The 24,229-nt window shown below is 42.0% G+C and overlaps 1 protein-coding gene across 1 annotated transcript; it reads right to left on the bottom strand.

Moving 5' to 3' along the window:
- Nucleotides 1-1,365: 1,365 nt before the first annotated feature.
- On the bottom strand, nt 1,366-22,441 carry LOC309511134 (E3 ubiquitin-protein ligase TRIM39-like). The gene is made up of 8 exons (XM_082186204.1): nt 22,322-22,441; nt 8,172-8,261; nt 7,507-8,054; nt 5,977-6,066; nt 5,437-5,670; nt 5,207-5,345; nt 2,132-2,167; nt 1,366-1,986 (listed from the first exon to the last, which is right to left on the bottom strand). The coding sequence occupies exons 2-8, from the start codon at nt 8,239-8,241 to the stop codon at nt 1,436-1,438; spliced, it is 1,668 nt and encodes a 555-aa protein (XP_082042330.1). The 5' UTR covers nt 8,242-8,261; nt 22,322-22,441; the 3' UTR covers nt 1,366-1,435.
- Nucleotides 22,442-24,229: the final 1,788 nt, after the last annotated feature.

Genomic DNA, 24,229 nt, shown 5'->3' with positions numbered 1-24,229 from the left:
CTGACATCTGGATACCACCCTCAATCCAACGGCCAGACTTGAACGTAAGAAACAAGAGATTGGGAGGTACCTGGAGTAATACTGCCCCCAAAACCAGAACTGCTGGAACCAGTAGATACCAGTGGATACCCTGGGCTGAGTAAGCTCAAAACTCTATCTGTCAATCAACCACCGGTTTAACCCCTTTTCAATGTATTCTGAGCTATCAACCACCATTGTTCCCCCTGGTCCGGGGAACCATCAGATGTCCCAGCTGTTGATCACTGGTTCCAGCAAAGCGAGAGGGTGTGGGACTCAGCTCATGTCCATCTACAGCAAGCAGTGCGTAGACACCAAGCCCAAGCGGACATCCGAAGAGCCAATACCATCCAGGGCAGCGGGTGTGGTTGTCAACCCAGGACATAGTCTACGACTGCCTCCTTGCCATAAGCCAAGTCCCCGCTACATAGGTTCATATACCATCCAGAGGCAGATCAATGAAGTCACCTACCGGTTAAATTTACCCCCTAATCTCTGCATTTCTCCATCATTCCATGTGTCCCTTCTTGAGCCTTTCATTGACCCTGTGTTACCTTCCTCCACAGACTCGGGTGAAAAAATGGTGCCTCCTCCTCCAGAGCTTGTCGAAGAAGAACCCATATATCGTTCCTGATTCCCTCGGGATGATGTACTCGACCCCACTCTTCTCACATCGTACCACCTCGAACATCCCGACTGTCCCACTCCCAGAGGCCGAGGTCGTCCCCGTCATCTTCACCTTCGGCCATCAGGAGTTGGTTCACAGACCCTTTGCTACTCACAGAGAGTTCAACTACCTGCCCTTCAAGTACTACTCATCGGAATATCCGGTCTTCGTCTGTTCTGTTATCCGAATCCTCTTCTGTTCCTGTTTCTGTCAAGTCTGCCATTTGTCTTCTTCCATCCCCGACCAGCGTAGTCCACCATCATCACCAGCCCGGATAAGTCCTATTCACACATACTGGTGAACTGCCTACCTTTTCTACGATCCGCTCCTGTATATATTACATCCTTGCAAATAAACGGTGTTGATTGTTGTAATCCTTGTCTGCTTTTATCTGTGAGTGTGACACTTAACATGTTTATAAAGCCACCCAAAGTGTGTTAATTTTATTTACAAACCAAACTGATGACTCTGATTTATTGTTGTGAACCTGGAATGTAAGAATCACACTCAAAAATATCTGTTTCATGTGAGGTAATCATGTAGGATTAATATTGGACATCATAAAACAGAAACATTAATAGTTACAAATACAGATGCTGTAATTACTTTGATGTAAAGCAGCAACAACAAATCATTCTCATCCTTTGAGTAAGTACACAATGCTACACATACAGTACATTTATGATGTTTTTAAACATTAATTACAGGAAGCATTATTTTAATCAAGTAGTTCATATTAGGGGTGTAAATTCATTTTTTGTAATTGACAGGTGTGATGATCAGTGGGTTTGAGTTTTTACCTTTATAGTTTAGATATGGGCTAAAATATGGATAGAGTTTCCCAGTGAAAGACTGATCAGTGTAAGAGTAGAGATGAGAGCTGGACTCCGTATCATAAAAGGAGACCAGACCCTCCTCATAATCCACAAACACACCGACCCGCTGCGGCTTCACTCTCACACACAGAGAGACATCAGAGGGATCAGCAAAGGCCCAATATTCATTCTCATTCCTCAGAGCCACAGTCCACCATCCATTACTGGGACTCGGTGTGAATTCTCCCTTCCTGTCAATGGATTCTCTGGCCACTCCTAAATCCCATCCAGTCTTTCCCTTCACCTGCACCTCAAAATAAAATCTACCTGAGGAGAATCCCTCCTTTCCCAGGACATTTACACATGGATCAAATCTTTCTGGTTTGTCTGGGAGTTTCTGTCTAATGTCTCCATGTCTCACTTGTTTTCCATCTTTAGACAGGATGAGGTTTGGATGAGCTGTATCAGGATCCAGAGTCACATCCACTGAGAAAACCAAGAATATGAATCACAAATTCAGATATTTTGTGATGTTTGTAATATGTAATCAGTGTTTAATCATACTGTCGGTCAGTGATGAAGCTGTGAGTATCTGAATGTAATCTAGTGTAGTGCAGACAGCACACTGTACCTGCATACTGCTGTATCCTCTTCAGTTCTGTAGAAACTAATGACAATAAAACATCATCAGATCTTTGACATGTTTATGTGTGGAATTATAGACACGAAAATAATTGTGTACAATATTATGTTTTATCTGTTCAATGTGTGTTTTTTAGCTCTGCAAAGCTGTTGGAGCTTCAGGCCTGATATTTCATGCACAATTTCATGAAGATAAAATCTGCCTCTTAAACATGTGGTTTTAGTGAAACATTTAAAATGATTCTCTGCTAAATTTATTTACAGAACTGTTTATGGAAACCCTTAGGAAATGTATTCACCAAATATATTGATTTTATTTATTTATTTTATTTTTATGTATTGATGGATTGGAACAATTGAAAATAATCTCAAAGTTAATTGAATATTAATGTTTCTCTTTACAGTTTCCCCTCTATACAGATATGTATATTTCTGTCAGGACCACTACCGTCAAATACGATTGACAATTAGCATACAGTTTGGATTGGCGATATGGTTCCATTCTGGGCGAGAACTCCCTGCGCATAAGAGCAGGGAGAGCAGCAATAACCCCCCTTGGGGTAAACAGAACAGAACCAATATTAAAGTTTGCAAATATATTTAATTCAAAATTTTAAAGTACAACATATTTCGAGAATTTATTCTGATTCAAGGGGAATCAGAATGCCAAATCCTGACTGATGAGAGGAGGAGCTGGGGATGGAGGAGGGTAATTAGCTCCTGAGAAATGCGATAGCTGCTGATAATACTGAAGGAGCTTATATATGTATACGGTGATAGGCTTCATATTCCTATAGGTAGACGTGGATCAGCTGAGGGTCAGCTGATGCGAGCTTGACTAACGTGACCTGTCAGAACTAACGCTACGCTTGATTTTCTGAAATCAGAGATGAAAATGACCAGCTCTCTTCAAGAAAAACTGAGCTGATGATAATAATGTGACCATCGAAAGAGATTAAATTATTACAAAAATATTACCGTCACAAAAATATTAAATTATTTGTATGTATATATATACATATTTATATTTATGTATGTATAGATTATAATTTTTTTTATTACTTTAATGTATTATAATGAGTTTGCATTGAAGAGTTGAGCTCACTGATTTATATAATGATATATCATTCTATATAGATCAGTGGTTGAGCTGCATTTCCTAAATTCTGAGTGGCAGTTGAGAGAGAACAGTTACCATGACAACTGCAGCATCCTCAGAAAACACAGAGGAGCGCTTGAGTAACTACTAACTCGTGTCGCTCTCTCATTTATTGTTAAGTTTTTTACTGCTTACAGTCCCTGCAACACACATGATCACATACTTCTCTTATTTCAGATTGAATCAGACTCATTCTTCATTACTGATTGCTTTTTACTATATAAAAACTTTTGATTTCAGCTAGGAGTGAGAATTTGGGGGGATGTGGTATTGACACAAAAATCACAATCTGGATTTCGATCTCAATTTAATATCGATTCATTTAGGTATAGACATGGATAGCATATTCATTTTTCTCAAGGCAAATTTTTTCTCAACTAATGTTGTGAACTATACAGGAAACCCTGTCAGATAGTACATTATTATTAAAGGTTAATTAACAACTGATTTGTATACAATAATAAAGTTATAATAAAAACTTGCATATTAGAGTAAAAATATAATTAATATGTAATATAGTGCTTTTTTACTCCTCTCTGGAGTAAATTGTCTTGCAACGTATAATTTATGGACATTGAATGGCTTTTCTGAGGTAAAAGTTAAGTTACATTATTTGATTGAGCGATAACATGAGACATGATACATTTCAGTAGTTGTACTGGTTCTTTCAACACCCTCTGATTATTCATGTTTGTTTTGTACTGAAACTAGTAGTAAAGAGGAAGAGATGATCGGTTCATGTGCCACTTGAACTGAGGCTACAGCAATATGTCACGCCATTTTAAGCATAGATATCCATATAAGGCTAGATGTCTTAAGGCAGAGTCTCGAACGGCATCACCGGTGGCCATTTTATCACAGGGAAGCTTTCTGGTGAGCTCTGTGGTATCTGAAGTAAGGTGAGTGATCAGCACGAACACAAATCCTCTTATCTCGCTGAAATCTTGACGGATTTACAAACGGTTTGGTTTCTTACAAACTTTATTAACGTGTCTATAATTCTTTCATATGGAAGTCCATTGTTATAATTATTCATATGTAAGCAGTGTCATAACTACATCTCTGACGTTTATAACAAACCAAACCGTTTGAAAATCGGTAGAAAATTGAGCAAGTTATGGTTATTTAAAAGTACATGCACCATTAACACAATGTTACGAGTGAGCGAACTCCCTGTGGCAAAATGGCCGCCGTGTGCGGACGTCGACCTCCATTGGCCAGCAGCACGGACGAGACATCTAGCCTTTATTATATGATATCTATGATTTTAAGAGCTAAAACTATTTATTGTTTTAATTTTTGTAATAAAACTTACAAAATTTGAAAGTTTTTCAGCTTAGACTTTGTTTCATATAAAAAAAGTAACCTGCTCTGTCTTGTGTCGGTGTCCTCTTTGCTCCGTGATGTTTTTTTACTGTGTGAGAAAATGGACGTGTGAGTGATTATGCGTGAAAGTTGTCAGCCCTGATAAAAAGATGATGAATATATGTATCTGTCCCTTATTGTGACTTTTATTCTAAAGTGCATTTTCTGTTCCTATTGTTTCTGTGTTCACTTCCTGTGTTTAGTTCCTGTTTTCCATTGTTGCATTGTCTACCTTGTTTGTTTCCATAGTTACCCTCATTTGGTTCCATGACTACTAATCACCTACACCTGTCCCTCGTCAGTCCCTTGTTATCCTGTTAGCCTTTGTGTATTTATACCCCAGTGTTTCTGATGTTCTTTGTTGCATCTTGTTCCTACATGGATGTTATGGTTGGTGCACTCATTCTGTTCCTGCTCGCTGGTCTTTGTGTTGGATTTGTTTGTTTATTTTTGTCAATAAGAACTCACTGCATTTGGGATCCAGCTCTCCTTTGTTTTTGTGTTCACCCTATGTAACAGGTGTATTTGATATTGCCGTACCAGTTTGTGTGAGTTTCTCCTGTAGAGTGTCCTGCAGTTGAATCAAAGCTCTCCTCAGAATCTCCTGACTCTCATCAGTCTTCACACTGATCTCAGACCAGTTCCTGGTGTTTCTAGAGCTGCCCCGGGATGAGTAAATCTACAGCAGGAGAGAGGAGAAATCCTTCAGCATGGGGAGTGTTATGGTGTCATATACTGCATTATCATTGATCAGAGAGATGTTGACTGACCTGTAGGAGGTGGAGGTGATCTTCAGTGTGTGAGAGCTGCTCCAGCTCAGTGTTTATCATCTTTAGCTCAGTGATCTCCTGCTCCAGCTCTTCAATGACCTCTTCCTCCTGTTTCTCTGCTGCTTTCTGCTGCTCCTCCATCATCTCCAGCAGTTCAGTCTGACATCTCTCAATGGAGCGGATGAGATCAGTGAAGAGCTCCACACGGGCTGCTTTCCCCTTCTCTGTGTTAATCTAGGGGCCAAAGTAATCAACAAATTATTAGTTATTAAATATAGTTAATCGGGTCCAAGCATGTAGATGATACGGTAATACATATATAACGAAGTCAGTATATAAAACCAGTCAGTATCTGGTGTGACCACCATTTGCCTCACGCAGTGCAACACATCTCCTTCGCATAGAGTTGATCAGGTTGTTGATTATGCCAAATTCTGCACGCTCCTTCAAAACTTACGACATCTGTGGCATTGTGCTGTGTGATAAAACTGCACATTTTAGATCCCCACAACCCCCTGGAAACCAACCACAATCACTTACTTTTCTGAATTCTGCTGAATGTTTGATGTCTTGAATTTTCTTGATTCTGTCCTGGATCATCTGCTGTGTGTCTTGGATCATCAACTGAGTCTATAGAGAACAACACAGATATATTTATCATAACAGTGATTTCCTGTTTTCTATTTTGTATTCTTAAATGTTAATGGCCAATCACATGTAAAAGGAGTAACAGCACTTTTTGTGCACTGACACTCATGCTGTAGATTTGTGGTCTGGTCTAGTAGAGCAGCCCCAAACTTTTTTCAATGCGACTCTTACAATGAGAGGAGGCTTGTCAGAATCACTAGCTGCCAGTCTTGAGCTGGGAGGCTCTCCTTCAGGAGCAGCCTACTCTGAGACTCTCTAAGCGAGAGGAGGTCAACTCACTCAATACAGGGGAACTAAGTACCTGGAGTTCAGTGGAGTGGTGGCTTCAGCATAATGACTCTCTTTTTGAGTGAGAGGAAACCAGCTTCACTCACTACAAAGAAATTATCAAGGTACCACAGGCCACTTACCACAGGCCTCCAGTTGAAAACATCATCTACCTGGAACTCAGTGGAGCGATGGCTTTAACCTACTGACTCTCTGAAGAGAGAGGAGGTCGACACACTCAGTACAGGGTAATTATCAAGGCGACCCACAGAGGACCGCACTTGAAGTCATGATTTATCTGGAGCTCTTTGGAGCGGAGACTTCAGCATAGTGCCCTTTACTCTCTTTGTGAGAGGAAACCACTTGACTTAACCTAGGTTGGTTAAACAAGGAGGCCTCTCTGGAAGCCACACACTTGAAATCGTGATCTTGCATGGAGCTCAATAAGGCGGTGGCTATTTTCCAAAATAACTCTCTAGACGAGAGGAAGCCAACACACTTGAAGAGGGAGAAGAATGCTCTTACAGCCTGAAAGGTTGCACTCACTACCAAGCCCTGCGCTGGGCATACAGGCGGGTTCCAAATGATGGAGCACACTCTTCATTACCACATCCTCACTCTGGAATTATCAATAAATCAATCAAATGTTCCCAAATGAGCCAAGAAATGATGTGGAATAATTTTTATCATGTGCCATCAAAATGCATGCAGTAGAGGGTTAAGAAGAAGAATATCTATTCAACTTCCTTGTGCATTTATTTATTCAGTTGTCTGACGGCAGAAAGAAGTTCAAAATTACAGGACTTTTAAGGCCAATTCACACCACACCGACAGGCGCCAACAGACACTTCGTCGGGTTTCGTTAGATCGTGTTACCCCTATCGGAGTCTGTTGGTGTCTGTCAGAGCTTGTTTTCGCTGATTGAATATGCTGAATCAGAATTAGATTGTTTGAGAAGTGACGTGCTGTAATCTGGTGACTGTTGGCGTTGGTCTGCGTCTGTCGGTGAAGTGTGAATTGACCTTTAAAGTACATCAAGATCATTTATCCCAAGAACAAAATTTGATCGATGGAATAACATAAGGGTGAGTAAGTAATGATAGTATTTTAATTTATGGGTGTAATAATGTTTTATTGTTAGTATTTAATACACACCTCTTCTAAAGAAACAGTGTTGTGGTTCTTGTGATCAGTGCAGGACAGACACACGATAGTTTGATCATCTCTACAGAACAGCTCCAGAGGTCTCTGATGTTTCTGACATATATAGTCCTCCAGATTACTCACAGGGTTGATCAGTTTGTGTTTCTTTAAACCTGCCACTATCAAATGAGGCTCCAGGTGAGTTTCACAGTAAGAGCTCTGACACACAAGACACGACATCAGGGCTTTCAGCTTTCTTTCCACACAGAAGTCACACAGAACTTCAGCTTTTTTCAGAACTTCAGCTTTTTTCTCAGGACTTTTCTTTTTATAGTGATCTACAACTTCTCTTAGTGTGGTATTAATCTTCAGATCAGGTCTGTGCTTGAATGTTTCTTTACAATATGGACAGTTGCAGGTCCGGCTGTTGTCCCAGCTCTTATTCAGACAGGTCTTGCAGAAGCTGTGTCCACATGGAGTGCTGACTGGATCAGTGAACATGTCCAGACATATAGAGCACTGAAGCTCCTTAGTCAGTGGACCGCTGGAGGAAGACATCCCTGGAGAGAGAAATGATGAAGATAAATCACCTACATAGTGTGAAAATCTTATTGAACAGCAGGTGGCTACTTTCAAGAAGATAAAATAAAAGAGATTTGATTGTGTTATTGACTCACATGGAGGATCATCAATACTCCCTCTCCTGGTTTCTCTTGTTTTCTGTGATGTTGAGGAAGACTCTGCCATTGTTCTTCCTCTCTTGATGCCTTTTTAAGGAATTGCAAAACAATCTGAACTAGGAACTGCTTTTCATATTAAAGAAAAAGTACAGATAACCTTCCCCCTCAAAATTAAGAGATATAGGCCTATTGTATGAATTGGTGTAGGCTAGTTCTCTTACGAGAGTACTCTCGTGTTGCGTAAGTTTAGTTTACCTTTTTCTCGAGAATACTGAAGCAGAAAATTTTCCTTAATTTTTTATAATTTAAAACGTATTTGCTACAGCAGCAGACCTAGGCGAGGCAGCTCGTGCGCCCATAGGCTGCTCTGCGGCAACTGCTGCAACCTATCAGTGCATCTGCCATGACTTCAGCGCCAATGGGAAGCTTTCCCTGCGCTACGTCATGGCCCGCCAATATGGGTGTGGCCTAAGCCTATAAATACCAATCGCTCAGGTTGCACTATGATTTCATCTCCTTTCAGCATGTGTTCCACATCGCTGGATCTTCCTGAGAAGAAGAAGCTGCGCCGTTGAAAAGCATCTCAGCGGGACGAGCTCGAGTTCGAGGACGCCGGTTGTCTTATCGCCGCCTTCACTCGCCATGCCTGCTGTGCTATCCGGCGCCTATATCCTTTTCTCGCTCCGTGTGTGTTCGCTGCCGCGACACACATTTTCTCCTGAAAGAGCCGGCATTTTTCAATGCCCACCATGTCCTGCGGCTCGTGTCGAGCCACGCTCAGCGGCGGGGACCGCCACGTGCTATGCGCTTCCTGCCTGGGCCAGAAACACGCGGACCACGCGCTCGCTGATGGCGGCTGCCGTGAGTGCGAAGCACTGCCTCTCTCGACCCTGCGGGCTTGACAGGCTTTGTTCTCCGCCGAGTCCGCTTCTCAGATGCCTCCTGCTGGACTGCGCCGTAAGAAGCGCCGTTCGCAGAGGCCACCCGAAACTTCGGTGAAAGAGCTCTCGCCGGCGGCTTCCCTGCGAGCCTCTCTCTCGGAGTCCGAAGGCGCTCGACGAGATGGACGGGGGTGTCATGGAGGATGACAGCTGCTCACTCATCGCGTCCAGGAGCGAGGAATTGTCAGGATCCGTCCCGGAGCCCGCCCCGTAGACACGTGAGTCCAGCGTCAGGGCTTCGGTTGACGCAGAGCTTCTTCGCCTCCTCACGTAGGCCATGGAGGACCTCGGCCTTGAGTGGACCGCGCCCCAGGAGCCCGTGCTCAACAGGCTGGATGGCTGCTTTCTTCCTGGACGCCGCTCTTCGACTGTTCTGAGGCCCGCTCCCTTCCTCCCTGAACTGCACGACGAGCTCTCCAGGTCGTGGGGAGCTCCGTATTCGGCTAGGCTGAGATCCTCTGTTTCCTCTGCGTTCTCTGCGGTTGACGGCGCCTAAGAAAGAGGATATCTCTCCATTCCTCCGGTCGAGGAAGCGGTAGCGACTCACTTGTGTCCGCCCTCTGCGGGATGGCGGTCCAAGTCTAGCCAACCTACTAAAGCCTGCCTTATGCTGCCGATCTTGCAAATACACCAGGCCAACCTTCTCCGCTCCCTGGATGAGGCTGGCCCGACTTCAGAACGTGTGACGGACCTGAGGAGCGCAACGGATCTGGCTCTCAGAGTTACCAAAGCCGCCGCCCAGGCCATTGGACGTAATATGGCCTCCCTCACCGTTACGGAGCGTCACTTGTGGTTAACGCTGTCCGATATGTCTGACTCTGACCGCGCCACTTTCCTGGACGCTCCTGTATCACCGTTGGGTCTCTTCGGTCCCTCGGTGAAGGGCTTCGCGGAGTGCTACTCTGAGGTACAGAAGACATCTCAGGCCATGAGACATTTTCTGCCACGGCGTTCCAGTTCCGCAGCGGGTTGCGCTAAGAAGCAGCCGCCCGCTCGGAAAACAGCACCCCCACCGCCTCCGCCGCCTGCCACACAACATCGCCAGGCTCGGGAGGAACGTCAGCGTTCGCGCTCCACTAGCCGACGCAGACTGCCTCCTGCCCGGGGCCCCAGGCCCAAGATTGCGCCGAACTTTGACCCTCCTAAGTCTTCCTAGCCCCCCTAGGAAGGCGCCGATGGCTAAGTCCCGCTGCGGCCAGACCGCCATCGAAATCGGTACGACCCGCTCTCTCAATCCCCTCAACAGAGGCGATTCGAAGAGTGTATTCAGTAGTCAACGAGCCGGTTCTTCAACTCGCTCGCCTGCACACAAACGCCGTTCTCACTGCGACCCACATAAATCTCAAAAAGAGCATTATGTCTGGTCATATTCCGGCTCAGGCCGAAGGTGTTTTGTATGTAGGAAATGTGCCCACTACCCAGTGCCCACCCCTACACATAAGCACTACCCTCTCTGTGTGTCACACTCATCCAGGGTCGAATACAGTAAAGCTGGCTCACGCCGCTCGACCGTTAAGTGTAGGAAAAGTGCCCACTGTCCAGTGTTCACCCCTACACATAAGCACTACCCACGCAGTGTCTCACACCACCCCAGGATCCATATCAGTCAAACCGGCTTGTGCCGTTCATATTTCACGTGTAGGGAATGTGACCGCTGTACAGTGCTCAACCCTACCTATGAACACGACTGTATCTATGTTACCAAGCACCCCATGCCTCGTGCCACGAGCTCACACAGCCTCATCTGTAATACAGCTCCTTCCCGGTTCTGCGGCCGGGAAGTTAGCTACAAAGCCGCTGCACGAAGTGCTGACTGCCCCACTGAACATGAACTTGATATACAGAGTATGTCATCATGGCTGGGTTCCCGAGTCCCTGAATACCAGCGACCGGAGCCCAGATTTCATTCTACCCCTGGCTATTCACGCGAAAGTGTGGGAATCGATTCCAGGGGTCTCAAAGTGGGTGCTAGAGAAACTAAAACGAGGCTATTCGCTGCAATTCGCTCGCAGACCGCCGCGCTTCACAGCACGGGTCGAAACCTCGGTGAATCAGGAAGTAGCACACCTACTTCGCGCCGAGATAGCGAATTTGTTAAGGAAAGGAGCGGTGGAGACCGTTCCCTTGGCAGAGAGCGAGTCGGGGTTTTACAGCCGTTACTTCTTAGTCCCGAAGAAAGGACGGCGGGCTCCGCCCCATACTAGATCTCAGGCATTTGAACAAAGCTCTTATGATACGCTCGTTCAAAATGCTCACAACCAGACAAATCCTCGCTTGAATCCGACCGGGGGACTGGTTTATATCAGTGGATCTGAAAGATGCCTACTTTCAGATTCAAATAGCAGCCCGTCACAGGCCATTCTTGAGATTCGCCTTCGAGGGCCAGGCTTATCAGTACACCGTCCTTCCGTTCGGCCTGTCTTTAGCACCTCGTACATTTACGAAATGCATGGACACAGCGCTCGCGCCCCTCAGATGAAGGGGCGTGAGAATTCTGAACTATTTGGACTACTGGCTGATTTTAGCACAGTCGAGGGAGGAATTGGTGTTGCACAGAGCGCTATTGCTGGACCATCTGAAACAGTTGGGTCTCAGAGTCAACTGGGCCAAAAGCAATCTATCACCCAGCCAGGAAATGTCTTTTCTGGGGATAGAGTTGGACTCCAGGTCAATGTTGGCGCGCCTAACGCGAGAACGCGCGGCAGTAATCCAGCGCCTAGCAGCGACATTCTTAGCAGGGAGGAATCTTCCCCTCAGAGTGTTCCAGAGGATGATGGGTCTTATGGCCTCAGCCTCGACGGTGCTGCGGCTGGGTCTGCTATACATGTGCCCCTTTCAGCTATGGCTGAGGCGGCGTGTTCTGGCGTGAGCGTGGACATAAGGCTTGCTGCGTCTCAGGGTGAATCAGACTTGCGTGGCAGCACTGAAACCGTGGATGAGGGCCGACTGGTACCAGTCCGGCGTGAAGCTGGGCCTACCCCCAGCAGTCAAAGTAGTCTCGACAGACGCCTCCAACACGGGTTGGGGCGCCCTTTACGAAGGGAGGCCATCGATGGGCCTATGGTCAGATGCAGAAAAGCGTCTACACATAAACTGTCTAGAGATGAAAGCGGTCGAGAATGCCCGGCAGTTTTTCCTCCCTGTGCTGAGGAATCACCATGTTCTAGTCAGAACAGACAATATGTCAGTGGTGTCTTATATAAACCGCCAGGGCGGCCTCAGATCTCGGAGCCTTTTTGCAAGAGCAAAACACATCCTTATATGGGCCCAGCACAACCTGTGCTCGCTGAGAGCAGCGCATGTTCCGGGCGTCCTGAACGTGGGCCCAGACATGCTGTCCAGGGCCAAGCTTCCCCCAGGGGAATGGTCCCTGCATCCCCTGGTGGTACAAAGCATCTGGGACATCTTCGGCAGAGCGGAGGTAGACCTATTCGCGTCACAGGCCAACGCTCATTGCCCAATGTTCTTTTCAAAAGAAAGGGACGCGCTGGCTCTAGACTGGCCCAGACGCCCTCTTTATGCATTTCCCCCGTTCACCTTGTTACCACAGGTAAGCAAGCGAATCAGGGAGTGCAAATGCTCAATAATTCTGGTAGCCCCGCTCTGGGAGAATCAAGTTTGGTTCCCAGAGTTGATGGAACTGGGGAGCACAGCTCCATGGCCGATTCCACAGAGGAAGGACCTGTTGTCCCAGGCCGAGGGCGCAATTTGGCACCCATACCCCGAGCTGTGGGCCCTACATGTGTGGGCGATCAATTATTACCGTTTCACCTCCCAGAGGGAGTGATGAACACGATCACACAGGCTAGAGCTCCGTCTACTAGACGGCTCTACGCGTCTAAATGGTCAGTGTTCGCTGAATGGTGTTCAGCTCATGAATTGGACCCGCTACACTGTGAGGTAACGGTAGTGCTTTCTTTCCTGCAAGAGCTGTCGGATAGCGGGAGAACCCCATCCACGCTCAAGGTGTATGTGGCAGCATACACCTATAGCAGCATTTATGGAACCTGTAAATGGGAAAGAATGACCTCATAATCTGTTTTCTCATGGGTGCTAGGAGGCTGAATCCTCCTCGACCCCCCTCGGTTCCAGTGTGGGACCTTTCTACGGTCCTAGAGGCCATGAAAGGTGGCCCATTTGAACCCTTACATGCGGTAGAGCTAAAATACCTTTCCTTCAAAACCGCTTTTCTGCTGGCAATGGTCTCAGTAAAACGGGTAGGCGACCTACACGCGCTCTTAGTGAGTGCTACATGTCTGGAATTTGGGCCTAATGACTCTAAGGTCATCCTCAAACCAAGACATGGCTATGTCCCGAAGGTGCTTGCGACTCCGTTTAGAGAGCAAGTAATTTCCCTGTCAGCCCTCCCTGCACCTGACAGTGAGGATGGGGTTAATTTCCTTTGCCCAGTTAGAGCCTTGAGGATTTATGTAGAACGTTCCGCTGCCTTCAGGCAGACAGAGCAGCTTTTTGTTTCTTTCGGTGGCCGCGTTAAAGGGCTAGCCACCTCGAAACAAACCCTGTCCAGATGGATAGTCGATGCTATTGCGTCAGCTTACGCCTCCAAGGGCCTGGATTGTCCCTTGGGCATTAGAGCCCACTCAACCAGAGGCATGGCCTCGTCGTGGGCATGGACAAGCGGGGTTTCACTTCAAGATATTTTTATGGCAGCAGGCTGGGCCTCCCTGTCTACATTTATTAGGTTTTACAACCTAGAAGTGCCTGCCCAACAGGCCAGGCTGTTCTCAGTCTGATTATTCTATATTAACTATGTCTACCCAACCCAGTTCGCTTAGACTGTTGATATATTGCAATGTCCTGTGCCAACTATGCAGTTTCAAGGCTGTAATATATGTGTAAGCACCTATCTTCATAATACCGAGTCGTCCCGCCCCGTGTGGCCACTATGCGTCTATTCCACTTATACATGAGCCCCGGGCAAACTGCCCTTGGGAGATTGGTGTTGGAATCTTAGCACGCACTGCGTTTTACATTGGGTTCCCCTAGCGTAAGCTAAACTTACGCAACACGAGAGTACTCTCGTAAGAGAGCGACACTCGGTTACTAACGTAACCTCGGTTCTCTCTAGAGAGGGAACGAGTGTTGAGTAACCTGCCGTGCTTGTGCTGCGTTATGGTTTCGCTTCCAGTCGACTGAAATCATAGTGCAACCTGAGCGATGGATATTTATAGGCTTAGGCCACACCCATATTGGCAGGCCATGACGTAACGCAGGCAAAGCTTCCCATTGGCGCTGAAGTCATGGCAGACGTACTGATAGGTTGCAGCAGTTGCCGCAGAGCAGCCTATGAGCGCGCGAGCTGTCTCGCCTATGTCTGCCTGCTGCAGCAAATGCGTTTTAAATTATTAAAAATTAAGGATAATTTTCTGCTTCAGTATTCTCGAGAAAAAGGAGTTTTTCCCGTAGCGTAAGCTAAACTTACGCAACACTCGTTCCCTCTCTAGAGAGAACCGAGGTTACGTTAGCAACCTACTACGCTGGAAGAGGTGTTAAGTGAGGCCAGCAGGGGGTGCTCACCCTGTGGTCTGTGTGGGTCCTAATGCCCCAGTGTAGTGATGGGGACACTATACTGCCAAAAGAGCACCGTCCTTCGGATGAGACGTTAAACCGAGGTCCTGACTCTCTGTGGTCATTAAAAATCCCAGGATGTCCTTCGAAAAAGAGTAGGGGTGTACCCCGGCATTCTGGCCAAATTTGCCCCTTGGCCTCTGTCTATCATGGCCTCCTAATCATCCTCATATACTGATTGGCTTCATCACTGTCTCCGCTCCACCAGTAAGCTGGTGTGTGGTGGGCGTTCTGGCGCAATATGGCTGCCGTCGCATCATCCAAGTGGATGCTGCACATTGGTGGTGGTTGAGGAGATTCCCCCCTACTATGTAAAGCGCTTTGAGGTCTCAGAAAAAGCGCTATATAAATGTAACAAATTATTATTATTATTATTATTAGTAACCAAGTTTCGTTTTTTAAATCCTCTTAATATAAATGTGATTTTCATCTGCAGTTTAGCAGGTTTGTGTTCAGTCTGTCTGCAGGTCATTTACTTCCTGTTTCTTTAGTCTTTCTGTCATGTGACAAAATGACAGAAACACCAAACTTTGCTTTACAGTCAGTGACGGACTGGCCATTGGGCAATGTGGGCAAATGCCACTGCGGCCGCCTGGTCTCATCACTTGTTGTGGCCGCATCACAAACAAATAAATAGGCTAAATAAAGCGAGGAAGCGGGGCGCAATGGCTGCAAGCGGCAGCACCACCAGCGGCTCGCTCGCCGCTCATCACAACTTGTGGCGCACAACCATATAAAAAGGCTAAATAAATAAATAAAGCGGAGATGCGGCCGCCTTTTGGCGGATTGGCCGCCCGCAACCGGCAGCACAGCCAGCGAGCTCGGCGCTCATCACAACCATATAAAAAGGCTAAATAAATAAATAAAGCGGAGTGTCTGCAAAGCGTCTGCCAAATGCATAAATGTAAATGTAAATGTAAATATGAATAAAATAATAATAAATTAAGCGGAGCTGCAGGCGGCCACAAAAAAACAAGGAAAAAAGCAAACAAACAAACACCACGGCCTATCTCTGAAAAATAATAGCCCTATGAACTAAATAATATGACTTTTTATTTATATTTTTTCCTGTGAAGGACAAATAGCCTAAATGTATGTAATCTCTCTATTTATAAGGTATTTTGAATGTTTTTAGTCAGTGGGATTTCTCGCGATCATTGACCTGGGGCTCGTTCTTCGTACGTTGCTTATTACATCCGAGATCAAATGACACATCCAAGATGATTTCATCGTGCTAATCATGATCTGGCTAACTCGGTTCTTCGAACACACTTGCCGGATGAGATTAGTATCGCTGGATTGAGTTATCTCAGATAATTGCGCGTTCATGCGCTGGTTGAAAAGGGGATATGTATCGATAGTAGAAACATTGATCAGCAACGCTGCTATTGGCTGTTCAGCGTGGCCAAAGAGCGCGCTCAGTTTTTCTACGCAGCAGAGCAAGAGAATTAATAGTCGAAGTTTATTCGGAATTTTAATGTTTAATCAAAACGCCAGGGAACACCTCAAAGTCTGCAAAAGCCAGGAGAGAGGGCTGGCAAAAAGTAGCAGACAATTTAAATCCGTTAGAAGTGGCCATGTTAGATGTTTTTATCACTTATTAGCCTATATTTTTGTATTTTAATAATTGCATAATTACTTTGTTCATTGTAATGTCAGAGTCACCACACTAGAACATGGGAACAAATAAAAGTGAAGTACAAAAATATTCTACATAATGGTAATTTTTAGTTATATTATAGTCTCTTTTATAAAAGGCACTGTTAAATAAATGGTTGGCTGTTTATAAAAGCAACCAAGAAAAAGGCTGAGAAAAAAAGAAAGAAAAGATCTTAGTAGCCTACACTGTAAAATAATTTTTGCTGCATTAAATTAAGGCCGTATAGTCATTTCAACTGGTAAATCTTAGGCCACATCCACACGAAGCCAGAGCTTTCCCTATCCGATATTTTTTTTCCCCGTTCAAAATTTTTTTTCCGTAAACACGGCGTCGTCTCAAGAAATATCTGCGTACACACGAAACCACTGAAACCGACTCAAAACGATGTAGTATACATGCCAGACCAGTATGTGGCGCTGTAATTCTGCCACAGACATACACTAAAAACGGAGAAGAAGACTTGGAGCTCGCGCATAAACCTTGCGCGCTGTATACAACAATAATATTAGGCACAGTAGCTTCTTTTTTTCTTTTTTCTTTTTTAATCAAGAACTTTGTTGAACAATATGAAAAACCATAAATGTAGTTGCTGTGACTTAACGGTGTCTGACTAGTTGACACTTGGTGTGATGACATCATCGTTTCGCAAAATATACGGATTGGCCGTACACACGAAAACGCAAGGGCGGCGTTTTCAGATTTATCCACCTTGGGACCCGGTTTCAAAAAATAGCGGTTTCAGTCTCCGAAAACGCCGGATCCGTGTGGACGAAACACCAATACGATAAAAAATGTATACGTATACAGCGAAACGCGTCTCCGTGTGGACAGGGCCTTAATGATGAGTAATGATGAATTGCTTTGACTTGTGAAAGTGAAAACTGATAAATTAATGTAAAAATATTTTGCCATGAGTTATTGATCACATTTTTCCCGAGTGTAGTTCATTGTAATGACATTGTGTTTTCCTCTTTTGTGCACTTTTACACAATACACCAACACTTGTATCTGTTCCCAAGAAAGTGGTGGCTGAAATATGTGCAGTAAGTGGACATTTTTTTTTATAACTTTCCAAAGGAAAGAAAGTATAAGACTTTGTAATGTCCATTTGTTTCCATTTCACTGGACAGTGAATAAACCCTCTCAGATAACTGTCATATGGAGGAACTAGCCTACCTGCAAGTGCATAAATAACTTTACTTAATTTATACTTGTATGCTTTATGGCAGCAATATAAGTTGCAGGATTCCACATCTACAGAAAGGCCTACAGAAGAGTCAGCACAGACAGAGGAGACATAGGCCTACAGGTGGGCAGTGTATAGCCAACTTTTCCTTTTTATTTGTTGCATGAGGCATGTGTCTAATATCTCTTGTTGCAGGCACTTGAACACTGGCTTTTCTTTACAAAGAACAATTGAAATAAAACTCAAGGAACTAAGTATATTGGTCTTTTATTAAACTTTTCATTATATTATAATGAAAAGGTTTTTTTTAGTTTTTTTTGGGGCAATGTTGTGTAATATGGCACATGCAGCAATGTCACAGGCCCTGTCAGGTGTGCAAACCTCAGACTTATCAGACACTGAAATCTTCCCTTTAGTAGCCAAAGTTCATTTCATTGTGTGCCCTTGTCCTGGCTAGAGCTGCATTGTAACTGGTTTGGGTCAGGGAATGGGGTCATAAAACACCTGTCTGCAGGCAGGAACATGTCATAATCACCTATGAAGAAATGCAGTTCTGTTAGGATCAGCATAAGTGTATGTAATACAGTGAGCTTGATATTTAATTGTGGAACTTTCCTTACCACTTTCAAATAATGTGCATAAATGTGATTCTCTGAAAATTCTTAAGTCATGCACAGATCCTGGCCATTTTGCTTTCACATTTGTGATATGGAAGATTTTAGTCAACTGAACTGCTTTAAAAAAACTGCTTTACAACATTGGGTCTTAAAAACCTAAAACTGTTTTTTAAACCTAAAAGCGCCAGGTAAACTCCGAATGACACGACAGACAGCACTTTCCATCAAGTTCTCCGCATCTCCAATAGTGTAAAGGAAAGAGCCACTCGCAAATAATCATAGGGCAATGCAAACAGTTTGTGCTGTAGTTAAAGCCCGACTCCGACAAGTCGAAAATAAATGTGCGTTTCCAACAAATTAATAATGTAAACGACAATCTCACGAGTCACGAGAAAAAAAAATTCAATCTCAGAAAGTGCACTATCGCGCTGCGCTGGACTTCCCGTATCAGCTCCGCTTCTGAAGCCGCAGTCTAATCCTGTTTACATGAAATAAGCCTGCTCCCGAGCAGGTTCAAGTTTGCGCACCTGTTGCTATGACAGCAAGTCCAGGATGAGCGTCGAAGAACCAAACAATCCAAGATCATGCCAAATCGTCAACAATCAAATCCAGCTAACTGAGTTAGCGACGTACGAAGAACGAGCCCCTGATGAGATGACAGATAATGACAAGTGAATGATGGGTAATGAGAGCATATCAACAACACGGAGTGAAAGAAAATGGATCGAGGAATGAGAAAACGGCGAGTAGAAAAGGGTGGAGCAGAAAAAAAGAGAGAGAAGAAGCGTAAGGCTTTATTGGCTGAAAGTGGGAAAAGCGTGGCCTCTCTGCTAAAATTGCCAGGACCTCTTTTTGGTGCCAGTCCGCCACTGTTTACAGTCAATCATTTGGCATATTTTAATACAATTCTGATACCATTTCAGTGCAGTAAACACCTATTAGTCTTTGACATGATTAAACCTGAGGGTTGTTCCATAAAAGACGCTTAGAAAAGCGGGGATTAAACTCCAAAACCGGACTTGAATGAGCCTAACAAATAAGTTGGGGCTAAAGTGGTTCCATAAAAGGTAATTGAAATTCACGCAATCTCACTAATTTGATCCAAGTTTATCTAGTCTAGATAATTGCGTGTGCACGCGTTTCTGAAGCAGCCCTAGAGGTCGATCGTGGATCAAATCGATCCACCATCAAACAGCGTATATTTTGTGCTGTTTTATGCATTTGTGACATGTTTTTTTTTTTTCCTCAGTGCAAAACTTACATTTTACAGTTATATTCTCCATCTGTAAATGTTAGAAAGTCATGCAAATGTATCCATTTTGCTGCTAATCTTTATATTGAACGAGCGCTGCTGCGCGCATGCGCGCCAAATAGGAGCGCAATAATTCTGACTAAAATAGACATTTTGCTTGGAAAATTAATATGCGATATTTTATAACTCTAGAAATATCTTCTAATTATAATAATTTATCTTTAGGATGTTGGATATGTAGCAGTGAACTTCTAGCTAACAGAAGTAGGGGAGCGCGGGGCACAACTTAACGCGGGGCTAGTTGTAACACGCTTGTTTTAAATACTTCCGCACATGCTTGGATGACGAAACTTTGTGTATTTACTAGTTGTATATAACACTATATATAAAAAAAAAAAATCTGCCAAAATGATTTTTTTTGGAAGATATCCATAGACATTTATTAAACCATCGCAAAAGTAAATTTCTTACTTAAGTTAATTTTTCATCTCTATTTTTTGTGTTTATTTAAAATAAGACAAATCTGATATTATTTTAATCTCCAACATGTTATTTAACAGTTGAGATAGTTCTTTAATGCTTCGCTAACTAGCAGAAGACACTAGCAGGGTTTAAATCCCAGTTGTGCAGGCGGGGGCATGTTGTTACAATTATGGCTCCGTTACAATGAGCCCCTATTAGAAATATGCTATTATATTCTATACTTTTAGTAATTTTATTGAGAAAACGTGAGAAAAAGGTGAATAAAGACTGAGAGTCAATGTTCAGAAATTACTAATTATTTATTTGTTTTTGAACTATGTTGTATAGCTGTGTTTTCATGTGTTCATAGTCAAAACTCAAAAATGAGTTTATATTTAATTATTAAAAATTGCCATTATTTTATATGAAAACGTTTTTTAACTGTATTTTATTTAGAAAATATTTTAGTTTGTTTTGTATATTTTTTTTATGAGATCAGATAACATTTTAAGCTGTCATATGTTATGTTACAATGTGTCCCACACATGTTACAATGTACCCCACCTATGGGGCATGTTGTCAAATTTCACTTCCATTCTTTCGGGGTATATCAAGAAAAAAGTATATACTGTATTTATAAAACAAAAACACATAATTGTACTAGACAAGTGGGAAATTAATGTGGGGAAAAATAAATGCTCTGAACCATAAGTAGATTTACACAAACTGAGAAAGTCAAAAAGCGTTACTTTGTGCCCCGCTCTCCCCTACTTCAGTGAACAGAAGTAGCCTAATTCAGGGAATATTTTTTTTAAGAAACTAAATATATAAAGATACAAAATAATGTTTTGGGTATAGGACCTATGCTACTTAATAAAGATGATGTATACTTATTTAGAATGCTGAGAATTACAGCTTTTAATGCAATAATTTTTTGGAGAAAGCAAGAATCCCCAGTTTTAAATGAGTAGATTTAGTTTCTAAAGTACACTATGGAGAGGATAACATGAAATTAAGAGCAAATGTATACATTTTGAAAAGATATGTGCAACTCTAAAATCAAAGAATATTCCATAAAATAAAGGAATATATATGAGCCTACATTAACTACATTTTTATATAACCCTCCCTCCCTTTTATTTCTAGTTATTTGTTATTTTATTTATTTACTTATTTAATATTGAATATTTGATATTCAAATAACATTACTTGAATAACTATTAGGAATTATGTGTCATATAAGAGTTTGATATAAATATGTGAATGTTACATTTTTATTAATATTTATTTATTGTTTTTTGTCTTTTCCCCCTTAAATCATGTAAAAGTGTCTAACTATGTACTTTTTGGTTATTGTTCTAATCATGTGTTTTTTAGGCTATGTGTTGGTGGCTATTATCACAAAAGAAAAAAGTAGAAGGAAAAATAAGGAATATTTATTGGGGGAAAATATTATGTCTTTGTTGATAATTGTGTTAAATGTGTTTGAATTGAAAGACACAATAAAGTACATAATATATATATATATATATATATATATATATATATATATATATATATATATATATATATATGCTAAAATATTTGTTATTTGGACATTAGATGTGCCTTATTTAGAATTTTAAACCTACAAGTGTATTTTTATGATAGCAATAACTGTAAAGGGACTATTGTAATGGGGTAAATCAAATGTAGGCTCATATACTGTCAATTACTAGCTCAGATTCATCTTACAAGTAAAAATATATACTGTGCTTTTGTAATTATTTATTTTTAATTTTGTGATTTTAACTTCTGCTTTAAAAAGATTTTTTTAGGTTGTGTTCTAATGTTCTTCTAATCATAAACATGTACTACAGCTGCCAAACAAAACCAGAGAGAAATGTATTCATAAATCTTTAAAACAAATTAAATCTTGGGCACAAAACATTCAGCCAGTAAAAAAAGAAAACCTGTAGTATATATATTGTATTTAGGCCTATCTATACACACAGTATATTTATCATTGTAGCCTTATTTAAGTTGATTTTCTGTATACTGTGTATTTATTTTTTGACTAATAGTGGTTAATAAAGTCCAATAATGGTATGAGAGAGTGTCAGTGGTAATATCATTGTGTTCTTGTCGGTCAGTGTTAGAGGATCTGTGTAACAGCTGAGGCTTAGCCTGACAGTTAGTCTGCCCTGGACCAGGCTAGTTTCCCAGCATAAGTTGCCAGGGTAACTGAGTTTGAACTATTTTAAGTTTGCTTTATGAAACAGAATCCACCGACAATAAGTCTGACTAACCAAAATAAGCCTGGCTTGTATTCTAATCTAGTTTTATGGAACAACCCTCAGGTTCTGTTCAACTTATTCCTGTTTGACATAAACCTACTAAACCAGATCACTTCCATTAGAAACCTGTTCAGCACAATCTCTCTTATATTTCTATCTCTTACCTGTGAGGATCAGATGTGTCCACAAGACTCTTTGAAAGAATCAATAAATGTTGTTTAAAGAGGTTGATCGTTTCAGGAGTCCATATTGTTGTTGATCAAGTTAGTGTTATTTTCTCTGAATCTCTCTGAACTACAGTGAGATCATAGTCCAAATCTATTATCAGTTTTCAGAACAAAGTCTGCACATAAAATCAGACTGATACTCTGGCTTATAGTTTTATGTAAAACAGATATGTGGATCCTCAAACTATCGTAAAACTTCTAGCACCAGGACAGGAGTTTTCAAAGTTTAAGTTCCCTTTGACAGAACTGTTTTGCTTTATTTGAACTGGGGAAAAAATTATTTCAACAATGGTTTATATGGCAATGCTAGACAAATGCATTATTATACAAAGCATTTGTATGCTCATCAAGCTATTGTAGTAATTTGAGAAGAGATTCAATAGAGTAATTAGAGATTTATAAACACATGAAAATATGCACGTTGAGTCCTTTTATATTTTAGTCTTGCGTCACACACAGAGAAAGAAGCAGTAGAGGCCGCCATTCTCTCACAATGACTGCTGTTATTGGTGTTATTGTTATGTAGGCCCCGCCCCTATGTATTAATAGTACTGTTATTCCCAATTGTGCCTGCAGGTGGCACTGCTACTTGCAATTATTAGTTTTTGTGTTCTTTAAAATAAATTCAGAAGTAGAGTATTCCTGAATGTTGGCTGTGTTATTTGAAAGTGGTTTACCCCCAAGTGTTTTCTACATGTTATGATATAACAGTTATGACCGATGTGCTGCAATCACAGCGTGATTGTCTGGGTTTCTTGGAAGTTTTTTATATATTTTTTTTATTTTTTATGTAGACTTTTTATATATTTTTTCTTTATTGTTAGTCTAATACACACAGAGTTGGGCACATTTAATCTAATTTTATTTATATATATCCAGTAAGTTCACGACACTGACTCTCCATTTCTTCCACTCCAGACAGGCCTAGGGTAGGCTACCCGCTCCTAACTTAGTTATTTTTTTATATTTTTTTCTTATGCATGATATTTTTGTTTCTTATGCATATGCTGTGATTATGTTAGGATTATTTTAATTCCTTTCCTGTGTAAAGCACTTTGAATTACCATTGTGTAGGCTATATGTGCTATATAAACTTGTCTTGCCCAAGTTGTTAAATTTAGTGGCATATGCTTAGTCCACTTTTTTCCTTTAAAATAGTCAAAAAAATAAATGCATTTTGAAACATTTGCATGTCCACACTATATTTTCTGCTATTAGTATTAACGCTATTAGTATATAATATTAGTATATAGGCCTATAATATATATATAAGTATATCAGTATTAGTATATAGGCCTATATAATATATATTATAGGCTATATTTTTGATCCCTGTAAGATTTTACTTTAATAATATTTGTTAGGCTACTCTTGGCAGTTGATTATTCTTGGATTTTCATATTTTGAAAGTTTTATCCTGTAAAGTTGTGTACACTATAGGATTTGTTAATTCAGGTTAATCCTTCAGTTAATGTTTAGCTAGTGAATCACAAATTTCAGAGTTTCTGACATAATCTTTCACATCTCTGTGTGCCTGAGAATGGCTGAATGACTTTTTATTGTATCTATGGCAGTATCTACTAGTTTATTTGCTCTATTTGACAGCAAAGTTTAATGACAGTCATGTACAAGATAAAATCTAGATGCGAGAAAAATGCCAGCATTGTTTTCTGTGGAGATTTGATTCAGTCATCAGTTTGTTTGGTGAGCTTACTTGCATCCATATGCGGAAAATAAAGTCATGACTCATGAGTCGATATTTGAGTCACATCAGACCATCCTGAAGGCCAGTAAGAGCACAGGGTAGATACACATCTACTGATTGTGATGACGTGCAGATAGTGA

This window comes from Leuciscus leuciscus (genome assembly GCF_965113295.1).
Source record: "Leuciscus leuciscus genome assembly, chromosome: 12".
Taxonomy (NCBI): Eukaryota; Metazoa; Chordata; class Actinopteri; order Cypriniformes; family Leuciscidae; genus Leuciscus; species Leuciscus leuciscus.
This window is presented reverse-complemented; position numbering and strand designations above follow the sequence as displayed.